We start from the raw sequence: 18,552 nt of genomic DNA on the forward strand, positions 1-18,552 counted from the left end.
TAAACAGCTACTCCCCTTCCCATCTTGTGTTTCCTTCCTGGCATACTCACCAGTTGCTCTCATGGCTCTCAGAGTCTCTCATCCCACGGTCAGACTGAGTCCAGCTTTGCCATCTTGGACTGCCGCTGGCAACAATAGTCCTTGTTCTGCTCTGAGGATCTGCTGCGAGCTGGAGGGCCACTCTAACCAGAACCTGCAGCCGGTTTAGAACTGGTTCATGTGCTGCTCCATCAAGGCTGCGGAGCAGAACAGGGACCACCGTAGCCAGCTGCTCCCCAGGATGGTTTAATTGGCATCCAACAGTGGGGTAAGAGACTCATTGGAGAGGCAGCTAATTACTGGTCTGTTAGTTATTTGTCACAAAGGGATCCTGCAACTAATTAGCAGTGGATAAAGTTTATATTATAATATTTACTATATTAGGTATAGATGTGCCTCCTTTCACACACACCCATGTGTGCACAGCCACCTACTACCACAAACGGGAGTATCACTGTTATCTATTACTATTTTATTGATATTAGCCTCCCTGTTTAGGGTTTTATTCATATTTCAAACTCATCCTTTTCTCTCCCTTCGCACATCTAAAGCACTCGTGGTGAAACATGGCTGGACTAATGTTTTTTAAAGATGTGACTGAACAACAAGCAGTAGCCACCGTGACCAACAGTGCTCGGCAAAAGGCTGCACTCCTCCGACCTCTCAGCAAGGTAACCAACTCAACTGTGGAACAGTGAGCTGCTTGAAATCTGATTATTGTTGACCGAGTCTTCTTTTTTTTACTTCACATTTCAACAATGCAAGTTTGTTTGACCTGAGCAGCCGCACCGGATGCAGTCGTGCTTTGTTTTTGCTCAAGTACCTGCTCAGTGAGTGCTTCAGCGAGTGTATCAAAGAACTCTGAATGTCAAATTAAAATAAATAGCATGTAAACATGACGTATAGCTTCTGTGCTATGTAGAAGAATATATGTAAAGCTATGATTCTGCATTGGATAGCAAGTCATCTCCTGTGTGCATGGCAGCAGATCTGTACTACATTATTATATGACACCTCCCTGTCAAGCACAGGCTCAAGAACCTGAGGCTTATGTAAAAACCCCAGGGGGGCAGAAGGGACTGTTCTTGCTGAGAGTGGAAAATGACTGTTACATGAAATGTTAAGATTAAACTTACTTTGTTTTTTCCCTGCCTTTCAAGTCTGTGAGACCGTCAAATCACGGTGCCGAAATATCCTGCACAAAGCGCTCTGACTTTTCCTTAATTCGTGGTACAAGAATAAGACGCGTGTCTGACGTGCATCGAGGCTTCTTCTCAACAGAGGCAATTGTGTGATCTCAGTAGGTGTTTAATGGAACCCACTGCAGTGCTGCTCTCCACTTCTGTGGCAACATCAGTGACTGAAACCTCTTCAAAAGCAAGGAAACAATTCAGTTCTACTACACAACAGCGGTGATGCTGTCTACGGGCAAGCCTCCAGCTAAACCTCTGACAGACGTGTCATGACGCAACACGACAGCAACAGCTGCATATAAATGCATTCAGGTGAAGCGCATTTCATAACGCCACCTGAAATAGACACCGTTCCTTCAGCAGTCTCCATTCAAATGAGGCTGCACACTAAGCTCTTCCTGACTGTTTTTAATTTAAGTGTTGTGATTAAAATGTTTGGCTGATAAAGCCGAGAAAAGGAATTAAGAAAATCTCATTAAGGGTCTAAATAATACACATTGAGGTGAAATATTCAGATTTGAAATTAGAGCCTAGGTCTCTGGGGCACCTTTAATGAGCAAGATAAAAGGAAGGCAGCAGCTGGCAAGTTTAAGTCTTGGTACTGCGTTCAGGAACACTGGGAAAAAAAAGAAGGAAAAAAAAAAGAGCTGCTTTGTGTCCAGTGCCACTCAGGGCAGGAAGGAGGGAGAACGTAAGCGAAGCAAGTTTGTCCTCTGCTGTTTCTGCAGAGGTACTACAGGACAGGAAAGGGGCCATGGATTGTTTCAAGTCCAGTTTGAACAAGTTCCACTATTTAGCTGTTAATGAACAGTGGCAAGAGCTTACTAACAAGTCAGCGAGGAAGTAAATTTTGTGTCCAAAGTACACACAATAGCCACACAAACCAGCACACTGTTACAATACATGTGCCCAAGAACCCTAGGTCTGAACAAATCTGAAACAAAGGCCTCTAGCTGTGTATGTTACGGGAGACTCAGGAACAATAGTATCACCAGGTCCCAACAGGAAAGGCAGAACACTAACTTGTTAGTTTTTGTGCTGCAGAGGCAGAATAGTGGAAAAATGAATTTATTTACTGTGTTTTGTTAACCTAGCCACAGGAGATTTAACATTATCTAAAGCAAATTCTGCTTCAGAAGACTTACTTAACAAGGCCCTAATTTAATCAAGACAATAGGATCTGTTGGAAGGCACACAGGCCTTCTGTGGATCTTTAACAAAGGTCAGATTTGCCAGTGAAGGTACTGTTGTCTGCCACAATAAACACAGCTAACAAATGCAACCTCTAAAACACTTTACATCGTAAAAAAAAAAAAAAGCAGCACCGGCAATAACACGATTCTGATACTCGGGGAAGTCCTGGTGCTAAAAACAAACACCCCTTTCGTTTAATGAAACCTACACACCGGCTAACAAAAAGACGATTGCTATTAGCCTGTTATTAGTCTGCTAGTAAGTTTGGAATCTCTAAACAGAATTTTTTTTCCATTTGTTTAGCAAAAACTGAATAACAAGGCTCCATGCACGTTTTATCCCTTTAAACAGAACCAGAAAGGGCCTCGTACTATCTCTCCGCCATGATGATGCTCACACTGTAACGCACACATCTGCTAACAACCGTTTTCTCTGCCGCTCGTTAGAAGCTGGTAACACAGACCCACACTAACACTTACCAGTCCCTCAATCTGGATCTGCTTTACGGGAGAGTCCAAAGTGCCGCCAGTAGAAGCCATCGCTGTGCTGGATACTGAGCTGGACTCCTTACGCGATGCCATCTATGTTGCGCTCCACGCGGAAAAAGGAAGGAAAGTGCTCGGCGACGGACGTTTCCGGTGACGATACGCCCGTTTTCCTGTCCGTGTAGAAACAAAGGCTGAGAATCCGATCTACTTCTCGTCTAGAAGTTCCAGTTGAAGTTGTTGGGGTTTTTTTTTTTTATTTAGCGCGTCGGAGTTGTAAAATAATATTTTTCTACAAGTGCCCTAACATGATATATGCTGACAACCGCCGCTACAAAATAAAATGAAGGAGCAATCCCCATACAGTTGTGGTCAGAAGTTCACATGCACTCATGATGTGCATGATCTACATGGTGCTTTTGGGCTTTTAACGCTGTCTTTGAACTGTTCTTTTTCTTTGATTGTACAGTCTACTAATGACTTTAAAGAAAAAAAAACCCACATAAGTATAAACACAGGGTCACAAACACACACACGTGTGTGTGTGTGTGTATATATATATTTATTTTGTTTAGAATTTTTTAGGGCGTTCAGGAACACCCATGAACCATCAAAGCTTAAGCCCGCCATGAAATGGAAACTATCCAGTTTTACATCACCACGAAGTAAGAGGTTGTCAACTAAGAAACAAGTCCCTGCTCTAAAATCGGTATGTTTGGAGGAGTAAAGGTGAGGTTTTCGATCCTAAAAACACTCTACCAGCTATCAAGCATGGTGGTGGTAGCAACATGATATGGAGCTATTTTGCTAGCAGTGTTATATTGCATTGCACAAAGCAGATGTAATAGTGAATAAAGAGGACTAGTCAACAGCTAAATGGTTAGTAGCCATTTCAATAGGACAATCCCCAAAACACACCAAATCTGATTAAAAGATACCGCAATCTAACATTAAGGTTCTAGAAAGGCCTCCCCAAAGCCATTCCTGAGTTCAAATAAACTCTACCAATCCTGCAAAGAGGACTGGTCAAATATCCTTCCAAAATTATGCCAGAAGCTTGTTCAAAAGGTAGAGCTTGCTAACAGCTAGCGCACGCACACACACACGCACACACACACACACGCTTGTCCATACAAGTTTGACACAGTTTACATTCAAGATAACCCCAAATACATTAAAACTTTTGAACCATTTTTTTAAGTCATTAAAGATGTTTACTATACAATTGTTCCACCCTTTTAATGATTTTCCTTACCAAGTTTAAAACCATTAAAGGCCCTACATTTCCATGACATCTATGCTCACAACTGTAACATTTAGTATTTTTGATCCCAGTCTCTGGTTTTTGCATTTCAGTGCTTTCTTTACATGGTCAAGCAACAAGAAAAAACTGAAAGCAGAAATGAGCCTTTGAATTTAAGGTGAATCAATACTCTCCTGTTAGTAATCAAAGTACTTAAAACACTTTATTTCAAATCTTTACAGATGTATCACAACTAGAAGTTACCCAAAGACTAAAAAGGTGGGATAATGAACTTAACTGTAACAAGGACATTACCTAGTTATATAATGCAAAGAGGTGAATAAGCATAAACTTAAAAAGGTACAAAAAAGAAATTTACATGAAACTTAATCGACAAACTTCCTGAATTATACATCTGATACGTGATATTTAATGCCAGGTAAGATCGACCAATTTTTTTTAAAAAACAGATTAAACATTTTGTTTTTCAAAGAACAAGTGCAACAAGGAGAGGATGGGAAAGGTTACACTTCTGAGCAATAAAACAGTACCTTTGCAGAACATGGACAGTCATTACAGGATGTTTTATTGAAAAGTACACTGGGGGGCTTTATCTAAAAATCTGCAATATTTCAGTTGAAACAGGGGCAATGATACAAAACTCAAGGAATAAGCAGACAATAGAAATTTAACTTAAAAGTTGACAAATTGGTGACTGAAAAATGTTGCTTTATAAATATTCTGTTAAACATTCTTCCTCGCTCCATTTGAACCAAGAATACTGCATGATTCAATCTGTAGTACAGTAAAATCTGTTATTTTAAAAAGTTTCCAACCCATTCACGCCTAATCCCTTCCCCCTTTCCCCAGGGGAAAAAAAAAAAAAAAAAAAAGAAGTGGGAGGGGGGGGGCCATCAGGAAAACACAAAATAAAAAGGAAAATAGTTGAGAATCAAAAATGTATGCCTGTTGCAAGCAGAGTGTTTGTTGGTTCTTCCAATGTCTAAATAAGGTGGAATTTTGGTCCAGCTGTGGCGATGATGTCGCTGTAGGGCTCAGACTGGGTCACTTCGATGGCTTGCTGCTTCTTCAAGACGAGGAAACTGTAAAACTTGGCGGCTGCCTGCTTCCTGTTGTTGTTCCGGCACAAGTCCAGCAGACTAACAGACTGTGCACCAGTCTTAGCCATAACACGCTATGAGACAAAAGCATTAAATAGATGTATGATCAAACATAACACAACTTTGAGATGATTCTCACTGTTGAGGTCAATTTGTGAGGAAAAGTTCTTAAAGACTACCCATGTTTCAAATTTAAATCCATACCATGGATTAAATCCATCCAAACCATGTTGCAAGTAAAGTAAAAAGGTTAGTTGTTGTTTTTTTAAAGCACTCTGTGAACTGCCCAAAGCCTTTTCATTATTACTTGCTAACAGGCTTAGTTATTTAAAATTCCATTTTCAGAAATGTGTAAGCACCATAACAGCTTTCTTACCTGGAGACCATGCAGCATCTGTTGGGTTCTCTTGTTCCATCTCTTCTCTTCCTGATCTTGATCTCCACCCTGCCCTTCCTCTTCCTAAAGTACAAAAAAAAAAAAAAAAAACAATGATTAGCATCAACTGGTCCAGACATGTATAGCCACACAGACAGAAAAACTACTTCTCTTGATTGGGAACTTTGGACAAATTGGCAACACTGTCAACTACAAATTCTCCAGTTTTGCATGTAAATAAATAAAAGAATAGGCTATATCCACCCACCTCCTCTTCATCGCTTTCATCCTTCTTGTCTTTTTCCTTCTCCCCAAGAAGGTTGAGTTCAGGGACAAGCTCTGTGAGGTTGAGACTACTCGCCTCTGGGGGCAATTCCACCTGAGGCATGTCTAACCTCTGAGGCACGACTGAGCGGTCAGCCAACTGCTGCGGCTCCAAGGGAACCATCTAAAAAAGGAAAGAAAGCAGAAAACATCAAAATCAGGACCGAGTTAATACAAAATGCAGTAACCTGAAATGTTTTGTTTCTACAACTGGACCCATTTTGATGTTTCAACAGATTCAAAACAACTTCATCTGTTGGAACCTTTCTATTAAATAACATTTAACACGAATGTGACCCTAACCAGGTGAAATCTTTAAGCCTGGTCTAGGAAAACACTGTTTAAGAACTGAAAATCTAACAAGAATCAGCTGTCCATTATATACATTTTAGATACAAACAACAGCACATTGTTATACGCAATGCAAAGGTAAACTAGACATCTGTAATTTTGCTGATTTTACAGCATAAATTTTTTTTATTTTTTTTTTATTTAAAAAAAAAAAAAAAAAAAAAAAAAAAAAAAAGAGGAAATAGATATTCACAGGAAGGGTGCTGTCTTTGTCAAGAGCCTTGCGTTTGACTGCACGTGGGGTGGAGGGAGGGGGCATGACAGTTTCATCCAAGGCCGTTCTGCTGCCCTCCATTGCAGAGGCTGCCAGTATGCTGGGCTCCTCCATGATAGGCTGGTCTGAGGGACACAAAGAAAGAGATTAATTGAAAGTAATAACAACTGTCGAGGTGAACACCACCTTATTTGATGAAATATGGTCTCCCTTCTGAGGCTTTAACACAACTAATGACATGATCTCCTCTCGTCATTTCCAGCAGGACTTACCAGTAACATCTCTGTGCTGAGTTAAGACCTCGTCTCTAGGCACCTCTGGGTTCTCCAGTTCTTTGAGGAACTCATCCAGACTGTCTGCTTCGCCTCCCTTCCTCCTCTTCCTCAGCTCATCTGGCACCAGAGGTGTCAGGCAACGTGTGAACATCTGGTATCAGATATGTAAAAGTTAAAAAAAACTTGTGGGAGGGGGGGGGGTGTTACTTCTTTTTTTTTTTTTTTTACATTTAAAAACCACTATATGACAAGTTAGTATTAAAACAAAAATGCAGAACTGTTGGGGAGGACTCATGTGAGACAAAAGGAAATTGTCCTAAATTATGCATCGACACATTTTCTATTTAGTATTCAGAAGCAGTAACGTCAGTGTTAAAGGACAGGGAAAGAGAGGCAAAAACAATCACTTCCTCCACCTCCTGTTCCTTCAATGCTCTCATTGTAAATCCCACAATCTGAACAGAATGCCAATCAAAAAAATACTATGTTATAAATCTACTCCATCTCCTCTCCCTTTCCATTACACAGCAACTGAGGCTGACCTACTTGGAGAATTGGACTGCTGTTGTGAAAGCGGTAATAAGCACGCCAAAGTGCTAATATTCCTTAGCAGTGATTTCAGACAGGCAGCTGAAAGTCTGTGTTAGTTCTCAATGTGTGTGCGCATTTACCCACAAATACATGAATATTTATCACAAGCATTTGTTACCTTGAGCAGCCTGGCATTCCAGAGGGGCTGAGCAGGCAGAGAGAAGAGCTTCTCCACTCCTCCAGTTTCCTTCCACATCATAAGCTTCTTAGTGGGAGGGGCGAGGTCCAGGGTGGTGACAATATCTGAGTAGTCAGACAGTTGGGCTCTGATGGTCTTGCTGTCCAACTCCTTCACGCTGTCCACAATCAGTTTCCTTTTACGCTTGGCCTTGGTCTCTTTAACTGAAAAGAAACAAGAAAAAAAATAAGTTCACAATGGTTATTTCACCATAACTACCCTACAATTAAAATTACAACTTTAACCTCCTAGGACCTGGCGTCCACATATGTGGACATCACATTTTGGGTTATTTAGACCAAAATACTCAATTTTGCTCTACAAGCACCTGATATCAACTTACGAGGACATTATACTGCTGCTGTTCTATCGAAATTTTAAACGAATATCCTCATATGTGGCCCTCATTTTTCTTAGAAACAAAAATTAAGTTAAAAATAAATAAATAAATAAATCTGGTAATTCTTTGTTTTTACATTCATCGAGTCCCAATATGCCCAAATATCAAAGAGAAATTAAAAATGCATGCGATGGAAGAGTTCGGGTCTTAGGAGGTTAAATTATTACGATAAGTGCTTAATGATGTTAAAGCTGTGTCTACAGAGAAGTTAGTAGTTTTTTCCCTATGTTTGTTACACCAAGCAAACATGGTTCTGTTGTAATCACTCCAGCTGTATACACAAATGGCACATTTAATTCATTTGTACTATATGCCCGTAAATACAGCCTGCACTGTATTTTCATGCTTCCACTCTATATAGCCCATTTCCTGCACTTTATTACCTAAAGACAGTAAGAATGTATTACACTAAGCATGTTTATTGGAAGTGAGGACATTAGCTTCCTATCAAACCTGTGTACACCTGCAACTATGTGGCTTATCCTGCAAAATATAGACAAGTAAAACTAAAAGTTAATTGCACTGAGCAAATTATATATCAATATTACAGAAATTTGAGCCTTTCTTCAGTCCTATTAATTTGCAGCATTGCCTTCAAATTTCTCAGTACAACTAGAGAAATTAAATAGAAAAGCTATCACAGCACTAAAGAAAAAGTGTAATGTTATTAACTTTATCTGTAGTTGGTTTTAATTTTGTGGCTACTTGGTGCTTATTGCCATAAACTAATCACTTTTAAGCATTTAAAATTGCAGAGCGAGTGTGTTTATGCAGCATTGACTATAGAGGCCCTTTTTTTATGGAGTGCAATTAAAAAGAGTGAAACTGCAATGCTACAAAAGAATAATAAATAAAGAATTCAATTCAATTTTTTCTCCTCTTTAATGCAGCCTTTCATCTCAACAAAAGAGCGGGGACTTACCAGTGATATCAATGGGCTCCAGGGCAAAGGCCTCCTCCTCATTGTGAACCAGAGTGGTCTGTTCTGTCTGGTCAGCCATGGCAGGCAGGGGCTCTGGTGGACCTGAGTCTGGGCTGTCTGGGCCCGCTGGACACACGCATCAAAAGAGGCAATATGGTCACTTATAACGGCACACAACTGAGGAGTTTTATCACCATAGTTTCTACAATTTTGTTTACTTACGTGACTGGAGGTTGTCAAAGTCATCCTCATCATCACCATGATCTGGAGGCATCATGACACTTTCTGTAATAGCTGGAGGATCGTCAAAGATACCGCCGCCGTCTTCAGAGCTCAGCAGTTTGTCAACTAAGAAATAATACATTTAACTTTATCATGTTATCATATCTCACAGAACAAGAATTGTTTGCCAAGTATGAGAATGATGTGGCAGTGATGATGATGCGGTCACCAGATCCCAATGTGTAAACAAATATGCTTCTCACCCAGCATCCCCCCATCACTGTTGCCCATGGAGCCGTCCCCAAAGTCATCATACTCCATGTGGTTGGATTTGTCAGGAAGATTAGCTGGACCAGGTTCAGCCTCAAGCAACAGGTTAGAAGCCGTCGCACCATGTATTATATCCTCCTCAAATGTGCTGGCATCACGCATCATCTCTCGGTCGTCCATGCCAAAGTCAGCTGAGGAGTACAGCAGATATTATTATAAAATATACACCACATTTCTCATTATACAGAAATGAATTAAACATTTCAAACCCCAATGGATAACAAAGACATAATTAGTAAATCTAAATTTGCCAAGTGTGGTGACCATTACCATGGTTGGGTTGTGCGATGTGTATGTGTGTGTACACATGAGGACATAAATAATGACCTACCAAAGTCATTGTCTTGCAAGAGGCTCAGGTTGCCAACATCTTCCCTCATGGTGATCTCTTCTACTCTGCTCTGGTTCAGGGTGAACTGCTGAGCAACATCTATGTCACTATTTGAAGGAGAAAGCAAACAAAGGTATTAGAGATGAGTCAAACAGTTGCCTATGACGTTATTATAAAGCCTCCATGTCAGCCCATCACTGAAACTCATTATACTTGTTGTTAATTGCAGTATTTATTTATTCATTTATTTACAATACAACTTGCAGAACTACATTTTTCTATGTAGTATACAGAATTCCATTAGCTACAATAGCCCATGTTGGTCTTTGTCACCACTGTTTGAATCACCAAATAGCTGCTCTTATTTACAAAGTTTTCATCTTTCTGTTATTGAACAATCTGTCTAATGATGGCAATTGTGCAATGAGATGGGCTTCACTGACAATAAAAATGGTTGATGAAAGCAAAAATTGGGGGCATGCGTTGCTGTCATATTTAACACAAAGGACTGAAAACACAGACCTTACACTGCATCCTACAAATGACAAAAGTATTTGGTAGAAATTACAAAATAAGAGTCGTTTACATAGTTGACTTACTCCAGATCTGGAAGTGGCTGGTCAAAATCATGGAATTCTTCAGGTAAGGTGATAGCATTGTACGCTGCCTCTCTGTTTTCCTCAGGTAGATCCACTACACCTGAACACAGACAAGCAGCAACGTAGTTTTAAACACACAACTTTGTATGTGGTTCTTATTTATGAGGTGTAGCACAATGGATCAAAGTCAGTACCACAGCAATGGGCTGGAAAATGTTTTTATTTGTTTGGGGAAAACGGATCAAAACTTCAAGAAACAGAAAAAAGACCTTACCTGGTCTAAAAGCCATTTTGATCTTGATGAAAGCTTCATTACAGTCAGCAAGCAGATACTTGGCCTTCCTGTGGTAAATTCTCACCACCCCAAGGAGCAAGTGGCCTGATGTACGCAATGCCATCTTCACCTAAAAAACAAAAGTGCCCAAAATGCTCAAAGAAAATAAATTTTTACAGGGTTATTTGTCCTGTTTTAGTATTTCACCAGCTCAAGATCAAAACAAGCATAGAAAGTGGACTAAAAAGTCTACAGTAGAACCACCAGAATACCTGAGACTATTTTTGTTGTGTTACCTTGGGTGAGATGATGCTCTCCACACTGCTCTCGAGGTTGCATTCAAACACATGGGCCTTGGTCAGCTTTTTGTCCCAATGGGCCGCCAGCCAGATCTTGGCCAGCGGCCCACGTTTGCTGAGGACAAAGTGGGCGTAGAACATTGCCCTGCTTCTCCTGGGTCACACGCTCACCCTGTGGTATAATTTACCTGTAAACATAATAAAGTAGTAAAAAAAAAAAAATAAAAAAAAAGTCAAGACAAAAGCATTACCATCCCTTAGGATTTGTGGAAAAACAATGCATCTTTTGCCCTACTTCAACAATACAATCCTCAACACTTTTGACTGTTCTTGATGTGGGATTAGGAGTCAAATCTACTTTTTGAAAAAGTCGAAGAAAACACCACTGGATAGTTGCACAGAATTATTACTTAGTAATACGCTGCAACTATCATTTGTTCAGAAATATGCTGAATATTTAAGCCAAAATAAAACCTATTGCTTAATTATATATAACCTTGATGTTCCAACAAAACAAGCCATTACAAATAAAACGGATGGACACTCATGCAGATTGTGGAATAGAGATCCAAAATTTAACCAGGCCACCAAGCCGGAGTTGGGCAACAAGTCGCATGAGTCGTTAAGACACTACCCCATATTTTAAATAATAATGCCATCAGAATGCTTCTATTTAATAAACAGCGGTCTATTGTATCTCAAATTAACATTTTGAGACAACTTCGAAAGCCGCCGCTGATATTAAGCAGGGGGCTTGCTAGCTGGATTTACCGAGGCTACTTCATACTTCATCCAATTGAGCTCCCTCGAAACACTTCGTATACTTTTTTTCTTACAAATAAATTAAAGTTATGAAACTTTAATTGTTACTTACTGCTGGTAAGATACTAACTACACATAGAAAGTGAGATTCGAACGTTATCAAAACATGCGCCGTGACTTCATTCAAGTTCCGCCTATTTCCCACTCTCCGAGGCAAACACTGTAAATGCACATGTCTATCTGTGGAAAGTCGCACTTTGGCGGCGCTTAACTTCAATAATACGACAAAGTTTTACATTTCCAAAATGCAATAATTAACTAGAAAAGCCCCACGCGTCTTTGAACACGCACTTCAGACACTTTAACACGTTAAAAGCGCCAAAGAGTGGTCTGCGCCAGCAAATAGCCGGCGCCATCAAGTGGGATGAACTAAATTAGCCAGCAGCTAACTACAAAAGAAGCAGTGAGCAGCTTCGCGGTGAAGCAGAAAATGTGGATCAAACTGAATTAACTTAATTTGAGCAAAACCACAAATTTTATAAAATGGCAAGAACACAAACGAAGCACGTGAGGGGGGGGAAGTGAAGCGCACAGGAACAAGGCGCCCATACTTTTTCCCTCTACACTAGCACAATACTATCGCTAACTGCTGGCTAACGGCTTCTTTTACACTGAAGGCCGCAGTGAATAAACTCACACATGCATGCTTACTTCCTATTGTAAAATACACAAAACTGCGCCCAAATATTTCCGCTGCAAACACACTTACCGACAGTATCCCCTCTTGAGCGAAACCCCAATGATTAAGTTATTTCTCCCAGCAAATTCTTCCCTGTTGTACTCATTAAAACAGCCAAGATGGCGCCAGTCGCCTTCCTCCCGCTCACCGCTGTCCTTTTAAAATCGACAGGATGTTTACAGTCAAAAATGGCGGAGGAGGAGTCTGCTAAGAAGGGTGATACTAACAGACAGCCTGCTGTGAACGGCAGCGGAGGATAGGAGGCGCTGTTGCACAGAGATCGCCAAGGTAATTTTAAATTCTGAAATATATATCGCGTATGTATTATTAAAATTCCAACAACAACAACCACAATAATACATATTAATAATCTTTTTTAGGACTTGCTAAGGCGACTGAGCTAATCAAGGTTATGTTAAAGACTATGTAAAGAGCAAAAATGATCGGTTGTATTCACGTGTGATGGTAACACTCAAACAATGTCAATCCTTCTAACAGTATCCTCAGTGGGCAGTGAAGTGGTCATCCATGCAGTCCATAAACCATTTTAGACACAGAGATGAGGAACATGGCTAACAGACTGACTCATCTACAATCAAATTACAAAATGCACTAAGAGGATTTGTCTCATAGGCTACAGCATCTGTTGCATTGCAACTGCTGCCAGCTGAGCATGTTTGTAATTTAGCAGCAGCAGCAAAGCTCTGTATCACTATATGAGGGAGATATCAGAGGAATTACTCTGTTAAATTCGTTGTTAAAGAACTGATTCATAACAATATTATTAGTCATCTTCAGTGAACATCAAATCCTAACAAGACAGTATGAAGTCACAGGGTCTGTTTATGCACCACAATCACATAATGCCGCCACATTCCTCGTGCATTCAGTCAATGTGATCTAGGCCAGATTACACTGGGGGCAAAAATACATAAAAAGTGAATATATTTCAAAACTGGATGGAGGTGTTTGAATGGATTACATCACTAATTTATGGGGACATCGTATGAAGTTTTAGAAAATGGTCTATGACCCATTTTAACACATTTTACTCCAGAGCCGCGTCTGGATCGCAACACAGTTTTGAGCTTCCATCTGTTAAACAAGATAATATTATCTAGATGATTGCTGTCTGCAGCTATGATGTGACGGATACGCCTTAATAGCTTTAGAGAAAGCAGCCACTTCCCTGTTGATGCTTTCCTGCTTTAGACGAGCTCCTACGTTTGATGTACAAGGTTTGAGTCAAAGCCTGAATGCATCTGATTATCTACATCTAAAAAACAGAAGTATATTATTATCTGCAAAGCTCTATTTAAGTTGGAAAAAAAACCCCACTTAGGCTGTACTGCATTCTTATATGCAGAGATATGCAGACACTTGCAGAAAAGGATGAAGCCTAAAAACAGCTGGAGATTTTTATCTAGGCAAATACTGAGGACTTGTATTCCTTTAATCCTGTGAAATTAATTGATTCTGGTTATTAGAGCAATAATGTCCCTAATCTAAATGTATTCAATTAAGTCACCACAGGCAGCACCATCAACTCTTCTGTAACGTAACTGCCTGTTAGAAGTCCTGTATGGCATTCAGATGAGCTGCAGATGTACTCTTCAAACTCTAAATGACTTATTCCTCACGTGCTTAGTTTTCTTTAAATATATGCATTTGCATAGACTAGATATCATCTACTTTTTTTTTTTTATTATGGATAAAGACAGTTAAGTGTTTTATACCACTTGCAATAGAAGTGTAACAGAAAAGCAAATGTGCTCCCTCAATATAGTTCAAAATGCACAATGACTCTCAGGATTTTATCCCAAAAGGCAGCATGGAAGAAACATGAAATCCTTTATAATGAATTGTTTTTAGTTGCAGTGTTTGAAGTAAAGTAAGGCAAACAGACACCATGACTATATAAATTCCCATATCCCAAGAGATCTATATTGGCACTACAGAAAATAATATGTCTTATGACTTCAAATGCAGCAGAGATAGAGAGAGAGAAAAAAAGAAGCCCTTTCTTCTCTTTCTGAAGCTTGAGTGTGTCCTCAATCATTTCTCTTAGCATGGCATAATGTTATCTGATAGGGAGTGGCATTTCTCAGATTTGGCCCTGAGTCACAGTGCTTAATCCAACAGCAGGGAATTGTCCTGCCTGCCAAAACTGAGACCCATCACCACAGCAGATACACATCTCATCACCAGGATTAAGGAAAGTTGAACTGATTTGCAGAACATTAAAAAAAAAAAAAAAATACAAGAATACTTTTGGCATTGGATAGCATCACCAAGGCGCTGTGGAAAAACTCCAGCGGTATCATCTCCTTAGTTTCCCACTTCAGTTTATCTAAAACTACACATTTTCAGCGACGCATCTAAATCATTTCTTTCTGAATTGGACCACACCGTGGATGTGGACCTGGTGTGAGTGTCCAAATGGTGTTCTTTTTGGTGTGACATGATAATTCATCCTGACTGGGCATTAGTCCAGCTTTTTCCAACTGCAGATCTTTTTTTGCTTTGAGTTTTGCCCAGTTGAGTTTGTGTGTGTGCGTGCATGCGTGCGAGTGTATTGGAGAGAAGCAATCTTTCCTGTAGCTGTTGCTCCAGCTGAGTTGGCAGCTCTCATGCACCATGGGATCATCCTGGATAGATGCTGTTATTTATGCAGCGTGTCTAAACCAATCATCCTGACACAGATTTATGTAAACACTGCAGTTTCTTGGCATAGGATGAAATTCACACAAGCACAAGAAGGAAGCTGGAAGCATTATTCAGTTTGGCTCTCCTTTAGTGTGCACAGTACACAGGCCTCATACACAAAATATGTTTTGGGAGCCTAAAAATGGGTTGTGGGCAGGTCAAACGGGAAAAGGGAACAGAGCAAAAAGGGTATCCGGATCGCAGCCAAACAAAATTCCAACTTTAGTTCCAAAGTAATGAAAATTAAAACCAAAAACCACACAAAGAAAACCGTAAACTTATATCAAACATTTTATTCGATTTTTTTTCTCGCCCCTGATTTGTTTTTATAAAATTCATTTTACAAAATTCAGAATTTTCCACTATCTTTCCAGTTTAATCTCTATAAAATTAGGTCTGCAGTTACAGAAGAGAGTGAAGGAAGCAGGCAGAGATTCATTCAGGTCACAATCCTGTCAGATGAATACCGCGTGTGAAAATTTACAGTATGTGTATTACATGTACTACTACCGCTATGACAACTGGGAAGGAGGAGGATTTTCAGGGAAATTCGCAAGTACAGTAATACAAGGCAGTATGCGTGTCAGGATGAGTTCAAGAAGACATTGAAAAATGATCCTATTACAGAAAAGGCAGGAATGTTTGTATCAGATGTGTGGTTATAGCATTCCAGTGTTGAACAATATCATTTAGGCAGCCACTATGAGTTACTGGATTTTGATAAAGGAAAAAAAAAACACTACGAAGCAAAAGGCAGATGAGGAAAACTTTAAACTCGTGACAGTATTTCTTCTGAAGGCACATCAATATGTAACCTCTCGCTCTCTCAGATATTAACACAAGGGCACAGAAAAGAAAAAGATAGAGAAAATGTCACCTTATATATATTGCACCGAGTTTATTTCAGAAATGCAATTCTGTTTTTTGTTTTTTAAATTTACTGTCAAGCTGATAGCACATTCTCTGAAGTGAAAAATACCATGCAGCACCCTCATCTTTGGACTTCCCCTTCCTTTTTCTCACATTCCCATATAGACAGAAAAAACACACCTGCTGGACCAAATAAATATGAGAAGGTGAATGGAGTTCTTCATATGAGAAAGGGAAATGGAAAAAACTAATGCTTGTATTGGCACATACAAAGGGCCGAGGAACTTATCGAACTAATCATATGCTTGATCTTCTTTAAAAAACAAAACAAAACAAAACTAACAGAAACAAACAAAACAAAACAAATTATTAAAGGATGTACAGGGGTTAAGGGGTTAGAGTTCTACATTTTGCCTGGATGATGCAGTGATTCAAAAACACATGCCCCATTCTAAAAATCATCACGTGACAACGTTTTAGATAAAATGATATGACATATAAACCAAAAAACAAATGCTGCTAATGGGATCCAACAATCAGAAATTGTTTAATAAAGAAGCAGAAAATCCCGATTTCTTCTTGGCAGTCAGCATATATTACTGCAGAAAATTAGATATGTCTCTCAGATTTAGAAGACTAATAAATGTAGCAGAGGCCGGGAGATAATTTACCAGACTGACGTACTGAATTATGGAAAATACTTTCCAGTGTCTTTGTTTTGGATTACACTTGTTAAATGTGGGGTATGCACAGTGTCATAATGCCAATCTGAGGGCAACTTTAAATCTGTAATTATCAGTGAGGTTTTTGATTGTGTGTATTCTTTAAAAGGAACATTGAGAATAATCCCTTACTACAGGATCTCCAGGACATTCCCCAAGTTGAACATTTCTACCCAGTTAGAAATAATGCAAATGCTCGGTGCAAATATTTGTCAGCCTAAAAATATAGGCTGATATATATATATATATATATATATATATATCTTGCCAAAAAGTTTTTCTTGCCTTTTCACAGTGGTGTGTGTTTCAATTAGTTGGCTCAGTTTGCTAAGCCTGTTCTAACAAAGGCAAAGCTGTATTGTTCTAGCCAAAACACATGTACAAGTATCCTAGCTTGTTATTTAAGAAGACCTTTTTCTAAAAAGCTCTCAGGGAAGTACAGTCTTGGATTCAATGAAAGATTTCTATCCCTGCATTTGCAAATCTAGTTGTGTAAGTTGGCTTTAACACCATTATAATTATACCATGAGAATGTAATCAGAATAGCACATGACAAGACTCAGATTTTTTCTTTTTTTTTTTTGCTCATATGAACGAAAGCATGAATGAAAGAGCTACAACAAAATATATAAAAGCTGACTAGGAAGATTTTACTCCACGTTCCATGATTTCATTTACACAGAAAATAACAAATGACGGGGGAAACCAACAAAATAAGATAAAACCGACAGCAGCAAGATCAAAGTGCTCATTCTGCACAATGTCTTTTTCGGAGATTCCCAGATCCCAACGGCATCAGATAAAACTGTGAGGCACTGTGAATGTCAGATCAACGACCGTAACTCAATTCTGTGGTCGCGGCTTTGTTTCCTCTCTTAACCCACTCTAAACTATTGGTTTTAAGACAATACAGAAAGAGTAGTGCTGGCCGTTCATCCACTGTATAAAAAAATAGCTAAACACAATCCAAAATAGTGTTATCCTCTTCATAATTATCAGTAATATTCTATCAGCAAAAACTTTCAGAATCCTGTGCATAGTGTACAGACCAGACCTGTCTCTTTCAGCGGGGTTGAAAGTGGTTTGCCACTGACGGGATACTGAAGCAGCAAGCTGTGAATTCAGACTCCAAGACCGCTTTGCTTCAAAGTCGAGAACCTTTAGCTCCTCAGGTGAGCTTCAGCAGGTGGTAGTCAGTGTAAATAGTGGGACTCTTGTGGTCAGGTCTCTCCAGTACACATTACAGTATGTCAGAAAGGAGACACGGAGGAAGTACCAAGAACAAAAAAAAGACACAGCCGCATCTGTTCCAGTTTCTTTTTCCCCAGTTCCAAACCCCATTTGCTTCTCTACTGATCCATCCATGCAACTCTGAAAAGGCTGTGCGCATCTCTGTATGGTCGCCCCCCTCGCTCTTTCTTTGTAGTGTCCAGAGAACGGGGGGGCTCAGGAAGGTTATAGTCTCTCTATGTCCCTGTACTTTTTCCGCAGTATGGACACCTGGTCTTTGAACAGGACTGGGTCCAGCCTCATTTGAGAATGGATCAGGGGCATGGTGCCAAACCAGTTGGCAAACTTGTTCATGCAGGTCTGACGCTGGGCAAAATGGTCCGGGTCAGCCCAACGAGATGCTCGGGAGCTCTGTGGATGGAAGGTTTTGAAAGGTGCGAGAGACACAGACAGTGGCAGAGGGTAAGAGATCAACAAAATAAATGATTCATCACCAATGACAGTGACCTTTCTGAGGCAATATTGCAAGAATACAAATTTAAATTCAGGTTTACAAATGACA

The 18,552-nt window shown here is 39.7% G+C and overlaps 3 protein-coding genes across 5 annotated transcripts in view; all 3 read right to left on the bottom strand.

Moving 5' to 3' along the window:
- Window positions 1-3,047, bottom strand: part of LOC120722285 (eukaryotic translation initiation factor 3 subunit H) — a 59,761-nt gene extending 56,714 nt beyond the window's left edge. The window contains exon 1 of the mRNA XM_040013214.1: window positions 2,906-3,047. Within this exon, the coding sequence (XP_039869148.1) occupies window positions 2,906-3,007 (102 nt within the window). The 5' untranslated portion in view covers window positions 3,008-3,047. The remainder of the gene's footprint in view (window positions 1-2,905) is intronic.
- Window positions 3,048-4,137: 1,090 nt separating this feature from the next.
- LOC120722284 (double-strand-break repair protein rad21 homolog A-like) lies at window positions 4,138-12,622 on the bottom strand. Of its 3 annotated transcripts, XM_040013210.1 has the most exons (14): window positions 12,493-12,622; window positions 10,959-11,149; window positions 10,663-10,792; window positions 10,389-10,488; window positions 9,790-9,896; window positions 9,392-9,589; window positions 9,129-9,254; window positions 8,907-9,032; window positions 7,525-7,748; window positions 6,813-6,966; window positions 6,520-6,665; window positions 5,920-6,099; window positions 5,652-5,735; window positions 5,158-5,349 (listed from the first exon to the last, which is right to left on the bottom strand). In XM_040013210.1, the coding sequence occupies exons 2-14, from the start codon at window positions 11,100-11,102 to the stop codon at window positions 5,158-5,160; spliced, it is 1,911 nt and encodes a 636-aa protein (XP_039869144.1). In that variant the 5' UTR covers window positions 11,103-11,149; window positions 12,493-12,622. The 3 variants fall into 3 exon arrangements, with proteins under 3 accessions (XP_039869146.1, XP_039869145.1, XP_039869144.1); XM_040013212.1 differs by lacking the exon at window positions 12,493-12,622 and having other exon boundaries at window positions 4,138-5,349; window positions 5,923-6,099; window positions 10,959-11,102; XM_040013211.1 differs by lacking the exon at window positions 12,493-12,622 and having other exon boundaries at window positions 4,138-5,349; window positions 10,959-11,102.
- Window positions 12,623-17,037: 4,415 nt separating this feature from the next.
- LOC120722283 (exostosin-1a-like) overlaps window positions 17,038-18,552 on the bottom strand; it is a 44,252-nt gene continuing 42,737 nt past the window's right edge. The window contains exon 11 of the mRNA XM_040013209.1: window positions 17,038-18,401. Within this exon, the coding sequence (XP_039869143.1) occupies window positions 18,216-18,401 (186 nt within the window). The 3' untranslated portion in view covers window positions 17,038-18,215. The remainder of the gene's footprint in view (window positions 18,402-18,552) is intronic.

The sequence above is a fragment of the Simochromis diagramma genome, unplaced genomic scaffold (genome assembly GCF_900408965.1).
Source record: "Simochromis diagramma unplaced genomic scaffold, fSimDia1.1 OVJJ01000618.1, whole genome shotgun sequence".
Classification (NCBI taxonomy): Eukaryota; Metazoa; Chordata; class Actinopteri; order Cichliformes; family Cichlidae; genus Simochromis; species Simochromis diagramma.